At 41.0% G+C, this 14,357-nt stretch overlaps 2 protein-coding genes across 2 annotated transcripts in view; one reads left to right on the top strand and one right to left on the bottom strand.

Moving 5' to 3' along the window:
- cul3b (cullin 3b) overlaps positions 1-14,349 on the top strand; it is a 19,960-nt gene extending 5,611 nt beyond the window's left edge. Inside the window, exons 2-16 of the mRNA XM_005746912.1 lie at positions 962-1,159; positions 5,014-5,127; positions 5,290-5,450; positions 5,846-5,960; positions 6,092-6,320; positions 6,710-6,855; positions 7,376-7,552; positions 7,800-7,970; positions 9,665-9,772; positions 10,574-10,698; positions 11,034-11,130; positions 11,414-11,548; positions 11,697-11,883; positions 13,120-13,265; positions 13,550-14,349. Coding sequence (XP_005746969.1) covers positions 962-1,159; positions 5,014-5,127; positions 5,290-5,450; positions 5,846-5,960; positions 6,092-6,320; positions 6,710-6,855; positions 7,376-7,552; positions 7,800-7,970; positions 9,665-9,772; positions 10,574-10,698; positions 11,034-11,130; positions 11,414-11,548; positions 11,697-11,883; positions 13,120-13,265; positions 13,550-13,681 — 2,241 coding nt within the window. The 3' untranslated portion in view covers positions 13,682-14,349. The remainder of the gene's footprint in view (positions 1-961; positions 1,160-5,013; positions 5,128-5,289; positions 5,451-5,845; positions 5,961-6,091; positions 6,321-6,709; positions 6,856-7,375; positions 7,553-7,799; positions 7,971-9,664; positions 9,773-10,573; positions 10,699-11,033; positions 11,131-11,413; positions 11,549-11,696; positions 11,884-13,119; positions 13,266-13,549) is intronic.
- Positions 1-14,357, bottom strand: part of clpb (ClpB family mitochondrial disaggregase) — a 520,737-nt gene that overhangs the window by 360,257 nt on the left and 146,123 nt on the right. The gene's annotated exons all lie outside the window — the stretch shown is intronic.

Raw genomic sequence — 14,357 nt, 5'->3', positions numbered from 1 at the left:
CACACACACACACACACACACACACTGGGCCCCCTGGCTCTGTTGGGCCCTTACTGGGGGGTGGGGTGCTGTTAGGTCTCGGGTCTCTGGCCACGGAGCTCGGTCTGCTCTGGCTTAGCAGACAGAGCCTCCAGGCTTGTCACTGCAACCCCCTGGGGTCTCTGCACTGTCTGCTGGGTGACTGTCATTGTTATTTATGTATATGTTGGTTGTTGCTGTGGTTTCTCTGCTGTCCCCCCCCCCTCAACAGGTGTTGATTCAGCTCTCTCCCTTTCTCTCTCTGTCCCTCTTCTTCTCTCCCTCTCCTTCTGTCAACTTTCTTCCCAACTTCACTTTTTCCTTTTTCTTTTCCGTCACCCGGTCTTGTCCATTACTGTTGTGATAATCCAAAATCAAAAAACCCTAATAAAGGTCTAATAAAATATGAGTATCAAGTGGACAATTGCAACAAATGCTGCAATGCTTCACTTGTGAAATTAAATCTGTTTGTCATTTTTTGGCCTTCAGACAACAATTCTGATTGCTACACTGCCAAACAGGACGGGGGGGGGAGAAAGAAAAAAGTTGGCCAGTGTTTGCACACAAGTTGCCATATTCCATGCAAACTATGAGCAAAGTGGCAACCTGCTGGGAAGCAAAGCATTCACAAGGGTTTTTTGGGTAAAGACGCTATACCTCTTTGCAGTCAGTTTCTCCTAGCGACAGCTGGCAACCTCCAACAACCATTCACAGCCAATTGGGTAATATTCATTTTTCTCTGACAACCAGTGGTTACCAGACAGTCACCAACCACTTTCTAGGCCTGTGTGAATGGAGTCTTAGCTCCCTTACTAGCAAAATGTACTGATCTTCTAGAACATGATGTGGTATGCACATGTTCTCATGCACAGATTCTTCATGTTGACACAACTAATCACTGGTTATAGTCCTGTTGAAACCCATTACTTGTTACTTCTTGCAGATGACGATGGACGAGAAGTACGTCAACAACATATGGGACCTTCTGAAGAATGCCATCCAGGAAATTCAGAGGAAGAACAACAGCGGCCTGAGTTTTGAGGAACTTTATAGGAACGCCTACACAATGGTGCTTCATAAACATGGAGAGAAGCTGTACACCGGCCTGCGTGAAGTTGTTACCGAACACCTCATCAACAAAGTAAGGCCATCACAGATCGCAGCCTAAAACAGTTGCTGGAAGTTAAGTGATGACAGATTGACTAAAATATTTAGAGTTCATTTGAGCTGTCTGTCATTCCTGTGTGTAATACATGCAGCACATGGTGGGCTAGTATGTATTACACAATACTGTGCTGGTATTTAAAGTAGACTGGATTTGACCTACATAAAGAAAGATTGAAGCTGCGGTTGCTCTTTGGAGACGGTTAGGTTATTCTTTGGTGGAACAAACCTGGCCTGTGAATAGTTTCCTCCAGTTAACACAATGATATTAAAATCTGATTTTAATGAGGCCTGTTGTTCGAATGTCAGGGCTGAATTTCACTCAAATGCTTGAAAGTCTGTTTGGTGCTAAACAGAAACTGTCATAGGATTCATATTATGCTTTCTTTTTCCCCTGCTTGGCTTGCATGCCATACTGAACAACAAAGGCAAAACCAGAAAATATGAGCCAGTTGCATTCATGAGCAGCCTTGTAAAGGCACATAAGCAGTAAGATGGAGAATATAAATCCACAGGCTGTTAAGTCTTGTGGTAGATTTGTAAAACCCTTTACTCACGCCCCCTTTTTTTTTTTTTTTTTTTTTTAAGCAGATGCCTCATTCCTGTGGCTGGAAGGCAAGGAAGAGCCCAGGTTTGAGGATGGGGGGCTTCAGTGGTTTTTTTATTCTGGGGTTTCAGCTGTGAGAGAAGGCACATCTGTCTGAAAGCCCTTCATAAAACAGGCGTTGTCCTGTGCCTTATAGAAGAGCTTTAGGATGCTTTTGATGATGGAGTCATTTTCTCAAATCGGACATGTAATTGGTTTGTTTTACCACTGAAAATAAAATGTTAGTGAAGTAGATTATCCTAAGCAGCTTGTTTTTAAAAACAAAAGTGGCAGAAAGGAGGGCTATCTGAGATTTATTCCTTCTTAAAACTCCTAATAAGTTAGAGAAAGCATGATTGTTCCTAAGCTGTCGCTTGTATTTTTGTAGCATGTATAATTAGTGGCAAATTATGCCTGTCCATGAGATCTGTCGCAAAGGCTTCTTTGCAGCTTACAGTGAGCAGACACACGATGAGCAATATTTCAGCACGATGTTATTGAATAACAGCCAGATGGTTTTACAGCTTAATTAAATGCACATTCTCAGCTTGGCAGGCTTAGTAAATGAGCAGTCAGGAAATGTCAACAAGTAATGGATCAAAGACGAGTTCTCTGACAGCTGAGTGTGTTTTTATTGTCTTATAATGGTAAAGGCATCGCTTTGAAAGAAACAGTTGTAATGGTACGAACGCAGCATCGTCTCAACCCAGCTTAAGTTTGGAAGACAGTCGAGAGGTTCAGTCAGAAGTGCATTTGTTTTGATTTTTATGCGGGGAGGTTGGGGGGGTTATACAGTGGGGCAAAAAAGTATTTAGTCAGCCACCGATTGTGCAAGTTCCCCCACCTAAAATGATGACAGAGGTCAGTAATTTGCACCAGAGGCACACTTCAACTGTGAGAGACAGAATGTGAAAAAAAATCCATGAATTCAATGGTAGGATTTGTAAAGAATTTATTCGTAAATCAGGGTGGAAAATAAGTATTTGGTCAATAACAAAAATACAACTCAATACTTTGTAACATAACCTTTGTTGGCAATAACAGAGGTCAAACGTTTACTATAGGTCTTTACCAGGTTTGCACACACAGTAGCTGGTATTTTGGCCCATTCCTCCATGCAGATCTTCTCGAGAGCAGTGATGTTTTGGGGCTGTCGCCGAGCAACACGGACTTTCAACTCCCGCCACAGATTTTCTATGGGGTTGAGGTCTGGAGACTGGCTAAGCCACTCCAGGACTTTCAAATGCTTCTTACTCCTTTGTTGCCCGGGCGGTGTGTTTTGGATCATTGTTATGTTGGAAGACCCAGCCTCGTTTCATCTTCAAAGTTCTCACTGATGGAAGGAGGTTTTGGCTCAAAATCTCACGATACATGGCCCCATTCATTCTGTCCTTAACACGGATCAGTCGTCCTGTCCCCTTGGCAGAAAAACAGCCCCATAGCATGATGTTTCCACCCCCATGCTTCACAGTAGGTATGGTGTTCTTGGGATGCAACTCAGTATTCTTCTTCCTCCAAACACGACGAGTTGAGTTTATACCAAAAAGTTCTACTTTGGTTTCATCTGACCACATGACATTCTCCCAATCCTCTGCTGTATCATCCATGTGCTCTCTGGCAAACTTCAGACGGGCCTGGACATGCACTGGCTTCAGCAGCGGAACACGTCTGGCACTGCGGGATTTGATTCCCTGCCGTTGTAGTGTGTTACTGATGGTGACCTTTGTTACTTTGGTCCCAGCTCTCTGCAGGTCATTCACCAGGTCCCCCCGTGTGGTTCTGGGATCTTTGCTCACCGTTCTCATGATCATTTTGACCCCACGGGATGAGATCTTGCGTGGAGCCCCAGATCGAGGGAGATTATCAGTGGTCTTGTATGTCTTCCATTTTCTGATGATTGCTCCCACAGTTGATTTTTTCACACCAAGCTGCTTGCCTATTGTAGATTCACTCTTCCCAGTCTGGTGCAGGTCTACAATACTTTTCCTGGTGTCCTTCGAAAGCTCTTTGGTCTTGGCCATGGCGGAGTTTGGAGTCTGACTGTTTGAGGCTGTGGACAGGTGTCTTTTATACAGATGATGAGTTCAAACAGGTGCCATTCATACAGGTAACGAGTGGGGGACAGAAAAGCTTCTTACAGAAGACGTTACAGGTCTGTGAGAGCCAGAGATTTTCCTTGTTTGAGGTGACCAAATACTTATTTTCCACCCTGATTTACGAATAAATTCTTTACAAATCCTACCATGTGGATTCATGGATTTTTTTTTTTCACATTCTGTCTCTCACAGTTGAAGTGTACCTCTGGTGCAAATTACTGACCTCTGTCATCATTTTAAATGGGGGAACTTGCACAATCGGTGGCTGACTAAATACTTTTTTGCCCCACTGTATATTGTTTTGGGCCTAATAGTTAATGTTATTATGAATTATTGAGAGAAGGATTTGTAGATGTGTATTTTTTCAGCAGTGATTCATCGTTGTCTAGACAAGGGATGAAAATAAGCTTTAAGTCCAATCGAGCATGTCTATTCGGTCTCAATGTTTATTTTCTACAATCACTTCTGGCTTTTAAGGTCATTTTTGTGATTTATCTATTTATTTATTTCAAATGTTAACCTGTTAAGACCTGAAGTTTAGATGAGACCATATGCAGTCTTCTGGCTCTTTAATGTAGGCCAGAAATTGATAACTTAAGGCATACTTTAATTACAGCTGGTGTTTAAGAAAGTTAAAGTTAAATCAAGCATTTATAAACACACACTTTGATTTGTAATATATGTAATATTTGATATGATGGAAAAGCAGCATTACAAAGTGGCAAAACAGATGAATATAATATGGGGTACATTGGTTTTTTTTGTTGTTGATTTTTTTTTAAGCAAGCCATGACTTTGCATAGTGCACGTTTAGATTTATGGTTTTGATTCTGACTTTGGATCTGGATGTGGAAAAGAAGAAGTCGGTGCATTCATAAAGCTTGGTCGCCTGTAACATTAAGAGCAGAGGCCGTAATATATTACCTCTGCCCCGAAGGAGAAGGAAGGAGAGGTCAGTGTGCCCTTAAGAATCTTACTCCACTGAGACATTTAGTTTACTTTGCTGAGTCACACTGCAGTGTGACTGTTATCAAGCTGTTGTGTGCCTGACTATTAAAGAAGGCCCGCATTAAAATGCTGCACGAGCAACAAAATACAAATACAGGTGTCTGCTTGAGTTCTAAGGCTGTGTTTCTGTCTCGTCCAAAGGTACGGGAAGATGTTCTCAATTCATTAAACAATAACTTCCTCCAGACCCTAAATCAGGCCTGGAATGACCACCAGACAGCTATGGTGATGATTAGAGACATCCTGATGTATATGGTGAGTATACAGTCATGCAGTAAGACATATGAGCATTAGATATAAATATTTTACACATAACAGCTGTATTTTATATGCTTAAATATACATTTAAGCTCAGCTGCTGTTAATTCCAGTTCATTCTAATGTTGTTTGGGACATTTTTGTGTGTCTGTGTCACAGGATCGGGTGTACGTACAGCAGAATAGCGTGGAGAACGTCTACAACCTGGGCCTTATCATATTTAGGGATCAAGTGGTTCGCTATGGTTGCATCAGAGACCACCTCCGACAAACCCTGCTAGACATGATTGCCCGGGAGAGGAAGGGAGAGGTGGTGGACAGGTAGCCAAAAGTCACAAATAGCATTATCTAATAAATTATCTTTAGTTTTCAAATAAAATGAAGTTTGCGTTCTTGATCTTTAAATGGAAAAGTCATCATTTCTCACCAGGGGTGGACATGGCAGATGCCTTTGGTATTAGAAATATAAGATCTGTCAAATACATCTGCTGCATTTGCACCCAGTGGGCAAAAGCCTCAGAGCCTCTGGCATTTTAAAAACACTGACTATTCTGAATTTCATGCACTGTGGACTGTAACTGTTTTTCAATGGATGAATAGTAAAAAGTTAGTTGGCAGTTATACTGAGTGTGAAATGAGCTTCCACAAAAGTTTTTTTTTTTTTTATGTTTTTTGTTTTGCATTACTTACCATTTGGTTTGCTTCTCCTTCTCTAGGGGAGCCATTAGAAATGCCTGCCAAATGTTAATGATTCTCGGCCTTGAAGGGAGATCTGTGTATGAAGAAGACTTTGAAGCACCGTTTTTAGAAATGTCTGCAGAATTTTTCCAGGTTTGGGAGAGAAATCCATTTTCCTTGTTTATGTGTTTATTTATTTATTTTAATTTGGGTCTATATTTCTTTGTGGCTTCCCTTAAAGGAACTAAAACCTCTTGTATGAACTGTTTCTTGTTTTCACTCAGATGGAAAGCCAAAAGTTCCTTGCAGAAAATAGTGCCAGTGTGTACATAAAGAAAGTTGAAGCCAGGATTAATGAGGAGATCGAGCGGGTAATGCACTGCCTGGATAAATCCACAGAGGAGCCCATCGTCAAGGTGGTGGAACGTGAGCTCATCTCCAAACACATGAAGACCATCGTAGAAATGGAAAACTCAGGCCTGGTCCACATGCTTAAGAACGGCAAAACAGATGGTAAGCCCTCAGTCACAGCCTGCTGCTCCACTTCACCTCTTTAGCGTTTATATTTTTAGTGATTTATTGTTTAAATTGACATCCACGCGAGTTACAGTGAAATAGAAAATCCCCAACACTCTTTAATAAACCGTGAAGCTGTCACTTCCAGGAAATACTTTACTGGCTCAGTAATACAGTCATATCGTGTTCCCATTGGTTCATGCCACAAATAGTAATATGTGAGGAATTCAATGATGATTTGATTTCAGTGAAACTGGAACTGTAGTGCCTGGAGAGTATATTTCTCCTGCTTTTCTGCAGATCTCAGATGCTCAGTCCCTTTTCAGTTGGCAGAAGTGGATTTTTGATGTGTGCTCATGTGTGTATTCATGCTTACCTCTCTACAGATTTGGCATGCATGTACAAGCTGTTCAGCAGGGTTCCCAATGGGCTGAAGACCATGTGTGAGTGTATGAGCTCATACCTGCGGGAGCAGGGCAAGGCCCTGGTGTCCGAGGAAGGAGAAGGGAAAAACCCTGTGGACTATATTCAGGTACGTCACTGGGTTATCAGTCGACATAATGTTGCTGAAGATGGACTGTTCTGATGATACTGAGAATGTGCTACCTTGTAAGAGATCACAGATGGATTTCCTCTGGCTCAGTACACTTCAGCATGTCATTGCATGATGAGCCTTGACCATAATGCACTTTAATTACTTCCCAGCAGAGAATATCTGCTCTCGCTCCCATGTTTGTTACCACAAACCATGATGGTCTTTACCCTCATCCACACTGAGTCTTTGCACTGTATTTAGCATGTGAGGTCCTTCTGGCAACTAGAAAGACATCAGTGCTTTTGAAAATCTTATGGCCTTTAAATCCATTTGAAGTTCTTGGTTAAAATAATGACTCACTTCTTACTCTCTGGTAGAAAACAGCAGCCTCTTCTTTTACCACATCAGCTCTTGCAGATTCACCTTTTCTGATAAGACCACCTTTCCTTTGCTGTAGCTACTGTTTGTTAAGCTCCTTCTAATGCACGCCGCTGTTGCATTTCCTGTCTTCCTGCAGGGTTTGCTGGACCTGAAGTCCCGTTTTGACCGCTTCCTCCAGGAGTCTTTCAACAATGACCGCCTCTTTAAACAAACTATTGCTGGTGATTTTGAGTACTTCCTTAACCTGAACTCCCGCTCGCCTGAATACCTCTCACTCTTCATCGATGACAAACTGAAGAAGGGTGTTAAAGGGGTGAGCCCACTAATCATGCATTCATGCTCTTATTTTTAGAACGTATGACAAATGTTACTGACCTGCTTCTTTCAAATTTATAACCTCACTTCAAAAAATGCCAAAAAGAAAAAACCCCCACACAATGTTTTCATGTAAAAAGTTGTGCTTCTGCTTTCTTTTGTGTTTTCAAAAGTGCTGGGGAAAATAAATCATAAAGTCTGTTTTTGATTAATGGATATAACCTGACCCTGTTATTTTTATCCAGCTGACAGAGCAAGAAGTGGAGTCTATACTGGACAAGGCCATGGTGCTCTTCCGCTTCATGCAGGAGAAGGACGTGTTTGAGAGGTACTACAAGCAGCACCTGGCTCGCAGGCTGCTCACTAACAAGAGCGTCTCTGACGACTCGGAAAAGAACATGATCTCAAAACTTAAGGTGAGCAGGCATGTGGCATGATATAACTCTGGCTTTGGAGTAAGCTGAATATAAAATGAAAGATCCCTGGGTGCTTGGAGACTGGCCACAGTAGTGATGTACGATGCGTGAACGAATCGTTCAATACTCGAGAATCACTTTACTGACTCGTGAATCATGATTCACAAGCCCAACTGACTCATCCCTGTTGCTGTTAGCAAACTAATTCGCTTAGTAGAAATATATCTAGCTTATAATTCAAATTGTGGGGGGAAAAACAACAGCCAGTTTCTTAACAAAAGCATTTCTGCTCTGAACTGGAAGAAAAAACCCTGAGTAGAAGCTCACATCAAGAAAATAGCTCCTCGGTTCAGAGTAGCATCGCTCTGCTAACATGCTAACAGCACATTTGAGCTACTCACCCCCTCCCTCCTGTTCTGAATCGTAAGCGTAAGCAAATCACTCAGGACTCGCTCACCCCCTCCCTCCTGTGCTGAATCATAGAGCGAGCGAACGAATCACTCACTCACCCCCTCCCTCCGCAGCTTCTTCTTCTTCTTGGTTGGCAACCAATGTTAAGGCACATTACCGCCCCCTGGCTCACAGCTCAGTGGACATTTAGATGAGAAAATATATATTTAACACATTTAAGGAAAATACTAATAAAATAAAAATAAACAAATGTTTATTAAGCAATTTTGATAGGAAATTGCTTAATTTTAGAAATATTTTTGCTGTTTTTTGCTCTATAAAATAGTTGTTTTCTTTTAGAATCATTCATCTTAGCAGTAGGATTTACATGAAAAGAGAAACAAATTAAGTTTGAGTGAAAATGTACATTTTTTGCACTCTCTGGTCAACTGACTCAGTGAATCAAATGACTCAAAAAATCCGATTCACTTTGGTGAGTGACTCATTAAAACTCGATTCAGTAAAAAGAATCAAATTTACCATCACTAGGCCACAGTGCTCAGATGTGTTATGGACACTTCTTTACATTATTTTTTTTCTCCGTGTTTTTTGCATTTCAGTGGATGTTTAGGTAAAAGGAAACATACAGTTTTCAGACTGTATCCACTTGCCTGTGTTTGATCATTATATAAATGTTTCTTTACTTTAAATAGACAGTTCCCTTCAAAATCAAATATACTCACTTTTTCTGTGCTCTGTAGTGCTTTTTATCCATTTTTTCAGTAAGACTTGTTTGATTTTGGAGATATAAGCTGTAGAGATGCCTGCTTTCTCCTGAATATAATAGAACCAGATGTCCTTCGCTTTCTTTTGCTCAAAGTGGCCATAAAAAAAAAAAAATTTGGAAAAACTCAGCAGAAATGACTCTTTGCAGAAATCATGACCCAGTTACTCAAATATATCCACAAACCTTGATGTGAGCAGTTTTATGTTGGAATTGTATTTTTATTTTTTCTACCAAACTGCACCCGACGCTTTATCCCTGCAGATGGAAGCATCTCCAATTATGACAACACTTATGACAAATACAGAATTATGACAAATACATGCTTTGGTTTTTGGGGGGTTCACTGAGCATGACGAGGCTAGGAGGAAGCAGATATCTCTATAGCTGATATCTCTAAATCTGGTTCTGCAGCCCAGAATTATGTTCTTACACTTGATTTCAGCTTGAGCTGTCCCCTTTTCTTTTGAATAGCTTACCAATTATAAATCTAATCCTTCTTCATGTCTTTATTGCACAGACCGAGTGCGGCTGTCAGTTCACCTCTAAACTGGAGGGCATGTTCCGAGATATGAGCATCTCCAACACCACCATGGATGAGTTTAGACAACATTTACAGACGACTGGGGTGAGGAAAATCTACTTTTTGTCACAATAAAGAGCCTAATTAGTAAATGTAATCAGGACATTGTTGCTTGATTGACTGAGCTTTGTTGCACTGCTCAGTTACATATTAACAATTAGGCACCTAATTATCCATATCCTGGAAAGTCATTGTGCATAAGCTTCTGGCTTGTGCTGTGCTTTCAGATTGCTGGGGTGACTTTAGCTCCATTTGGTGAACAGTGTAACCAATCAGAGTTTATATTTATGCACATTGCTTTTAAATTCATGGTCCAAGTAGTGTTATCTGATATTTGTCATGTCTGGATCTTGTGTGCGCACAGTAACTGTAACAGTCACCTCAAGGTGCTTCATATTGTAAGGTAAAGACCCTACAATAATTTTTCACCCCATGAGCAAGCAATGGCGACATCTGTTAAAACTTCCTTTTAACAGATAGAAATCTCCAGGAGAACCAGGAAAGTCCTGTGACCAGTTGGCGTTGATGGGTGGGAGACAGGGCAAAAGGCACACTGTGGAATAGAGCCAGAGATGAATAATAATTAATGATTAAACACAGAGAGAGTGATGAAGAAACACTGACACAACCCCCGGCAGCTTAGGCCTATTACAATTTAACTAAGGGAGGATTCAGTGTCACCTGATCTTATAAGCTTTATCAAAAACAAAAGCTTTAAGTCAGGTCTTAAAAGTAGCGAGGATGTCTTTCTTCCAAATCTAAATGCTACCAATATTACCACATAGTATCACTATGGCATCACTGTAGGTGATCGTATGTGTTGTTTTTTGTTTTTCCTAACTCAAGGTGTCACTCGGAGGGGTCGATCTCACTGTTAGAGTCCTGACCACGGGATACTGGCCAACGCAATCAGCAACACCCAAGTGCAATATTCCACCTTCACCTCGACATGCATTTGAAGTCTTCAGAAGGTTTGTTAGTTGTTCACTTCACTCACAGATTTGGTAGTTTATTGATTACATGTGTGTGCTTTCATAACAGCACTTAGCTTTTCAGTCTGGTGATTTTCTAAAAGGTTTCTCCGTGTGATCCACAAGGAACAATAAATCCATTATGTGTTGTTACCAGTAGAAGTAGAACGTGGAGATTACTTTTTTCTTTTAGTCCCTTTCATGAAAATATTACTGTGTATGTTTGCTAGACACAGCATTTCAAACTAAATATCTACTGTGTCCTGCTGCAGAAAGCAAAGTTGCATTGATCATTTGTTGTAGGTTAATCTAGTATGACTCTCCTCTGCATGCAGGTTTTACCTTGGGAAGCACAGTGGGAGACAGCTCACCCTGCAGCACCATATGGGCTCTGCAGATCTAAATGCCACCTTCTACGGGCCAATTAAAAAGGTACGCTCCACTTGGAAAGGGGAATCTCAGTACATTTCAGCAACCTTTATTTCATTTTAGAATAACAAGTGGACCTGGCTTTACGTTCATTACTTATTGTGAATTTTCTGTTTTTTAAATTAGCTTAGTGTTTTAAATATAAGCAAATGACAGACTAACAAATGCGAATAAATGTAACAGTTTTAAGTAATGGAAAGTAAAAATGAAATCTGCTGTTTTGACATCTTGTCAAAATGGATTCTGACTAATGTTTTTATGTTGCCTTATCCCAACATTTGAACAGGAGGATGGGTCAGAGGTCGGAGTAGGTGGTGCCCAGGTGACAGGCTCCAATACTAGAAAGCACATACTCCAAGTGTCCACCTTCCAGATGACCATTCTCATGCTTTTCAACAACAGAGAGAAGTCCACCTTTGAGGTGCACAACTTAATTCCTTAGTACCCGACATAGTAGGATATGTTGGTCCCCATATGTCTTCATGTGTAGTGGACAAGCAGGAAAAGGTCATTTCAGTCTGTGGCCTCTGTACTGTGTTGACACCAAGCCTGCCCTCTTCACTATGTAGGAAATCCAGCAGGAGACGGACATCCCAGAGAGGGAGCTGGTGCGAGCACTGCAGTCTCTGGCCTGTGGGAAGCCAACACAGAGAGTTCTCACCAAGGAGCCAAAGTCCAAGGAGATCGAAAATGGCCATGTGTTTACAGTTAACGACCAGTTTACCTCCAAACTGCACCGTGTCAAAATCCAGACAGGTATGAAAAACAAAATCATGAAGTTAAGCACTTTTCTTGAGGCTCACAGCTTTAGTTTGATTTTTCCTAGGTGTTATTCTGTGAATGTAAACTGTGTGAGTATAGATTTTTACTGTGTCAGGCTTAAAAAATGAACTTTTATTTTCTTAAAGCTTAGTAATAGGCAGTAAATTTGTTACAGATACAGCTTATCTTGCTTTTTCAAGACTTTTCCTCCTTAATCTTGTATCTTCATATCACTAGAACAAAACTTAGTTAATTAATAAATATTTAGTCAGATAAAGAAGTTCAAAGTCTAGTAGCACGTAAAGAGCAGGAAACATGCGTGGATTACAGTATTTTAATGGCATCTTTTAGGTGATTTTGTGAACAGGTAAATATAAACTTAATGGCACCTTCATTAGATACACCTGTTCGACTGTGCATCAAAGCAATTGTATAATGAGCCAATCACATGGCAGTAACTCAATACCATTTAGGCATGCAGACATGCCTAAACTCTGAATATTTTCTGAAAATCACTTATTGATGTCAGAGGGGAATGTGCAGACTGCTTCAAGCTGATAGGAAGGCAGCAGTAACTCAAATAGCCTCTCACTACATGTATGCTGAAAAGCATCCGTGAACGCGCGCACGTCAACCTTAAAGCAGATGTGCTGCAGCAGCAGAAGACCACACCACGTTCACTCCCGTCAACTAAGAACAGGAAACTGACGCTACAGTTCAAAAGACTGAAAGACAAAAACACCACATGTCTAACACCACAGTCTGTCTCAGTACTGTTGATGATTTTGTCTATTACCTCTTTACGCTTTGAAAGCCTGCTAGAAGTAATCCCTGAAGCTCTCTTCTGAACTGAGCGATGTCTGTCATATTTCAGGCCTGTTTCCTGAGCAAAATGGGTGTGCAGCAGAAGGTAGTGTGGGTGGTTTCTGTCTATGCAGCTACCCTTGGAAAAACCCAGAAACTGTTCTGATGGTCATCAAACCACATCTTTATTGATTATATACTAAGATGTCAGAACTCCTCATTAAGGGTAGAGTAGGGTGGTCACATGTCGCCTTTTATGAGGGAAAGAGTTACAGGTGCTCACAAGGCAAAGGGGGGTTCCAACTGAGTACTAGCAAGGCATATCTAATAAAGTGACTATTGAATGTACATAAGAAAATGACACGTTTCATCATGATCTCTTGCATTTATTGTCCGTCTGCCGTGTGTTTTTTGTGCACTACCCAGTGGCTGCTAAACAGGGGGAGTCGGATCCAGAGAGGAAGGAGACGCGGCAGAAAGTGGACGACGACAGGAAGCATGAGATCGAAGCTGCCATCGTTCGCATCATGAAGTCTAGAAAGAAGATGCAGCACAATGTCCTGGTAGCAGAGGTCAGTCAGCAGAAGCTGTAGCTAAAGCCCACTTGTAAAGAGCACAAAAATAAAACTATAATGTTCTGTGGTTTACAGCACCAGTCAGTGAGTCCCCTAGTGGCACATTATATGATGTACAAGAGGTTAGAGCCTCTAGTGCGCTCTAGTGGTTTACTTCTTTCACATAAAAAGCTGATATAAAAGAGTCTTGCATAGCAAAGTTAATAATAAATTGGTAAATAAAAAGGCCACGAAAGAAGAAGCCGTGAATTAAACAGTCGTGTTTTCATGTGTCTCCACAGGTCACACAGCAGTTGCGGGCACGATTCCTTCCTAGTCCTGTAGTCATCAAGAAACGCATTGAAGGACTCATTGAGAGGGAATATTTGGCAAGAACACCGGAGGACCGCAAAGTGTACACTTACGTAGCATAAAACAAATTAATTCAATGAAAGCTAGCGTCGAGTTGAAAGAAGCTGAGGGCCTTTTTTTCTTTCTTTTTTTTTTTTCTTTCTTTTTTTTTTTTTGGTGGACTGCTATGTGTTTGAACAAACTTGGAAATGCTTTCATTGTTGATTCTGGGAAACACTGGGAAGGTTAACATTTCTTCCATAAAAATGTGTTTAAAAAAAGAAAATGTTAAAAAAAAAAAATCATGCAAAGGATGGTGAAGTTTTCTAGCATTATTAGAGTTCTTCAGCTGAGCGAAGTGAAATGAGGGAGTCTAGTTTTGTATAAAATCCATGTTTCTTGTGGCCTTTGGAGAGAACTTAGTGGGCCTGTTTGCGGGCTAACGACGCGCCGCCACCGAACGAGCGCATCAGAGGCCACACGGAGAATGAGAAAACATTTGAACTCACTCCCCTGTTTTAAATGTTGATGTCAATGTGTTCTGTTTGTGTTTTGTGGCACAATAATGGCTGTACAGGTTGACAGATAGGCCTTTTTCCTCTCAAGAGGATTTTTAGATTTAAAGAAGAGGACAGAGTGTTAACTGGTACAGACCTGGTTTACAACAGCAGTGAAATACATTTTGAGTACTTGAGAAAACATGAAGAGTGCTTAATTTATGTTGCAAATAGGTCTGGGGTGTTTTGTTTTGTTTTTTTT

Source organism: Pundamilia nyererei, unplaced genomic scaffold (genome assembly GCF_000239375.1).
Source record: "Pundamilia nyererei isolate P.nyererei 1_Seehausen unplaced genomic scaffold, PunNye1.0 scaffold00185, whole genome shotgun sequence".
Classification (NCBI taxonomy): Eukaryota; Metazoa; Chordata; class Actinopteri; order Cichliformes; family Cichlidae; genus Pundamilia; species Pundamilia nyererei.
Note: the sequence above shows the minus strand (reverse complement) of the source record. Positions and strands in the feature narration are given on the sequence as shown.